This window comes from Sphaeroforma arctica (genome assembly GCF_001186125.1).
Source record: "Sphaeroforma arctica JP610 unplaced genomic scaffold supercont1.1872, whole genome shotgun sequence".
Taxonomy (NCBI): Eukaryota; class Ichthyosporea; order Ichthyophonida; genus Sphaeroforma; species Sphaeroforma arctica.
Genome location: NW_014038686.1, coordinates 6,557 through 10,580, shown reverse-complemented (window position 1 = coordinate 10,580; position 4,024 = coordinate 6,557). Strand labels below are relative to the sequence as shown.

Below are 4,024 nucleotides of genomic sequence, written 5' to 3'. Positions count from 1 at the left end.
GTGTACATACTTACATATATGTTTATATGAATGTGGACACTGCTATTTCATACATGCATACCTCTCAAGCTTATGTTCACACACTCTTTGCAGAGATCAAGTGCGCACTATGGCGTACAGAGCTGCCATTCTGGGTCACAAAGATTACTTTAAGGGCAAAACGGTCCTGGATGTGGGTGCTGGGACCGGCATTCTGTCGGTGTTCTGTGCACAAGCTGGCGCGAAGAAAGGTTTGTATCGGTCTGTCTGGTGTTGCTTAGCACCTCCCGAGTGCGCATAGGCTTAGGGTTTTAGGGCTGAAGGGGTTGGGTTTTGTAGATTATAGTTTTAAGGTGGTTACTGTGCGATGGTAGTGTTTTGTATATATCGATAAAATAAAGGGAGAGTGCTATCTCCGTCAATCAAATGTACACGTGTGCGCCTCTTCTGGACTTTTTGTTACTTTGTTAACATTCGAATGTGTACTTCTTAGGGTTTTTAAGGTTTTGGCTAATACCTTAAAACCCTAAGTTTGGTCACAGGACGATTGAAGTACCATGCATGCCAATAGTACTGTTTATAACTCTGTAGGTACTCTTGTATTGTGTGTTAGATGAATATATTAACGTATATTTCATGCCAATATTTATATTACATTCATATATTAGTATACATATAATTGCCTTTCATTTAGTACTGTTTATAACACTGTATTGTCTCCTGTATGTATCTTAAATACATATATTAGCATGTGTTTCATGCAAATATGTATATTGACAGCATATATAAGCATACATATAACCGTCTTCCATTCTCGCATGTTTTTTATTCGCATTGTTCGGGATTAGGGTTTAGGGTTTCAGCTAAACCCCTACTAACCATCTGTTTGCACATGAGCAGTATATGCAGTTGAGGCGAGTGCCATCGCACGACAGGCGCAGAAGATCGTCACAGCCAACGGATTCGCAGATGTCATTGAAGTGCTCAACGATAAGGTCAGGGCTCACGGTTGATATGGTCAATTGTACTGTGGTTGTGCTTTATATGATTAATGATACCGTGGTTGTGGTTTATATGGTTTATTATACTGTGGTTGTGGTTTATATGGTTAATGATACTGTGGCTGTGGTTTATATGGTTTATTATGCTATGGTTGTGCTTTATATGGTCAATGATACTGTGGTTCTGGTTTATATGGTTTGCTATATTGTGATTGTGATTTATATGGTTTCTTATATTGTGGTTGTGTTTTATATGGTTTATTATATTGTGGTTGTGGTTTATATGGTTTGTTATATAGTGGTTGTGGCTTATATGGTTTGTTATATAGTGGTTATGGTTTATAGGGTTTGTTATATAGTGGTTGTGGTTTATTTGGTTTATTATATAGTGGTTGTGGTTTGTATGGTTTCTTACATTGTGGTTATGGTTTGTATGGTTTATTGTATTGTGCTTGAAGGACTGGAGAATCTCTTGCACCCAATCATACACGACTGCCCTTAAAATCCACAACCCAAACCCTAGTACCCTACACGTACATCTGCTGCGATCAACCAACCCCTATAACCCAAAAACCCTAAACTCTAAACCCTAAACCGTCCACCGTTCTGGTGTAGTTGGAGAATATTGAACTGCCGCAGAAAGTGGATATCATTGTGTCTGAGTGGATGGGCTACTTTCTGCTCTATGAGTCAATGTTTGAGAGCGTCATCTACGCACGCGACAACTGGCTGGTTGAGGTATGACGTTTTTTAGGGTTTTATGTGACACCCTTTAGGGTTATGTGTGACGTCCATGATATCTACACACACACACACCTCTCATTTTTATCACACCCACTCTCCCCTCTCATTCTTATCACCCACTCCCCCTCTCCTCTGCCTGTGTGTAGGGTGGACTGATGATGCCTAGTAGAGCTACGCTGTACCTCGCCGCCATCAGTGACGAGCAGTTTGTGAAGGACCGAGTGACCTTCTGGTCGGATGCGTCTGCGTTGTATGGATTGGATCTCACGTCAATGCAGGACATGGCACGCGAGTCTACACTTAAGGATGTGCACGTGGAATGGCTTGAGCCGGAAAGCGTATGTGGGGGGTGAGGCTGGGTGGGGTATGGGAGAGGGTGATGTAGATGTGTGTGTATGTGTGCAATGATTCTAGGGTTGTTTTGTGTATGATTTTTTGTGTTGTGTGTTTATGTATGTTTGTATATGTTGTTGTTTTTATACATGTCCATAAATGCTGTCTGACCGCAAATCCGGGCAGACGCTTGGGCGTCTGTTTGTAGATCCAATTGTTTGTGCCTGAACGATGGATGTATATATCTGCGACTACAATGTTTACTTCCAAGGAGTAGGTAACGTACCTACAATGTTTACTTCCAAGAAGTAGGTATCGTACCTACAATGTTCATCTGTGCCTGTACCTGAATACTAAAGCTTGCTTTGTGTGACTTCGCTGTGCTTCTACCAACGGTTGCTACGCAACGCCATCTGAGTGTACAATTACAGCGCTACAGCAGATTCAACGTATGATGTCACAGTGTGTTTAGTGTATCTCACGTTGCTTCAGGTATTCAGGACCTCCTGGCTACGCAGTACATTGCGCAATTGTGTGCTTGGTGTGTGTGCGTCTGTTTTGCTACACATGAGGTGTGTTCCAAACCTTTTTTATAGGTTTTTGAGCCTACGACTGCACCTGTGTAGTGTGAACATCGCCTGCAATCCCTTCACAATTCATTGACATGGCATTCGTCAACACCTGCCACGACTGTGGAAAGCCTTGACTGCACACTCTCATCAACACACAGCAGGCACAACCCCTCACGCAAACAGGGCCCTGACTCCAATCACGATATCTATGTATATATATTGATATATATATATATATATTATATATATACATATATATATATATATATATCTGTATATATATGTATATATATATGTATATATATATATTTATATGTATATATATATATATGTGTGTGTATGTGTGTGTGTGTGTGTAAAATCTGTTTTGTGTTGTGGTGTGTTTAGGACCGTACCACGACCCTACAAACCATACACACCCTCTACCAATACACCCACTCACACCACCCCTCAGGTCATAGCCCGCCCGAAGAAGATCAAGACCATTGACTGTTACACCGTCACAGTAGACACTCTGCGACAGACGGTGACGTCGTTTACGCTGACGAGTATGATCAGAGGCTCGTTCACTGGCTTTGGCGCGTGGTTTGACGTCGACTTCCAGCGCCCGCGCAATTACATCGACCCGTTTTGGAAAACACTCAAACTCACCACATCACCCGACTACAAACCAACCCACTGGAAGCAGGTCAGTGCTTGTTATGGGGTGATGCGTATATGTGTGCGTGTATGTGCGTGTGTGTTTGTCATATGCTCATGTGTTTGTGTGTGCGTGTGTGTTTGTCATATGCTCATGCGTGTGTGTGTGCGTGTGTGTTTGTCATGTGCTGATGCGTGTGTGTTTGTCATATGCTGATGCGTGTGTGTGTGCGTGTATGTTAACTGCAGAGTGCTCTCTGTGTGCTATGTCGCTGTGTGTTGTTTCACGTCATATGAATATAATGAAATGTCACACATCACTTCAGCGCACCTTTGGACGTGTGTAGACGTACGAGAGTATGGTTTCCATTAGTAAGCTTGTGTGTGGGTTTTAGGGTTTTAGTGGGGCGTGTTTTAATGAACTCCAAAGTGGTTTGCATTTCTAAACGTATGTGGGGCACGACTTTAGCACTAGCAACTGTGGGCCAGCCACTGCTCACACAACTACACCACTTTCACTGACCCTAAACCCTAAACCCTAAACCCCTTTGTTCGAAGAACATGTCCATACCAGCATAGCGGACAAGCTGAATCGAAATAAGAGACTTTTGCTATGGAGACAAATGAGATACTATTTGATATCTTACACTTTACAGTCCACACACCCGATACGAACGACCACGTGAATGGTATAGGAGTCACCGCTATTTCTATATATGAGATTGTTGCTTCGTACCGCGACTAAAGTTATATATA

General features: G+C 42.4%; 1 protein-coding gene across 1 annotated transcript; it reads left to right on the top strand.

The window, feature by feature from the left end:
- Positions 1–109: 109 nt before the first annotated feature.
- Positions 110–3,615, top strand: SARC_11784 (hypothetical protein; the record flags this gene model as incomplete). The annotated part of the gene is made up of 6 exons (XM_014294125.1): positions 110–230; positions 880–974; positions 1,596–1,718; positions 1,871–2,062; positions 3,084–3,317; positions 3,595–3,615. 6 exons carry the CDS (start codon positions 110–112, stop codon positions 3,613–3,615), a joined length of 786 nt encoding a protein of 261 aa, XP_014149600.1.
- Positions 3,616–4,024: the final 409 nt, after the last annotated feature.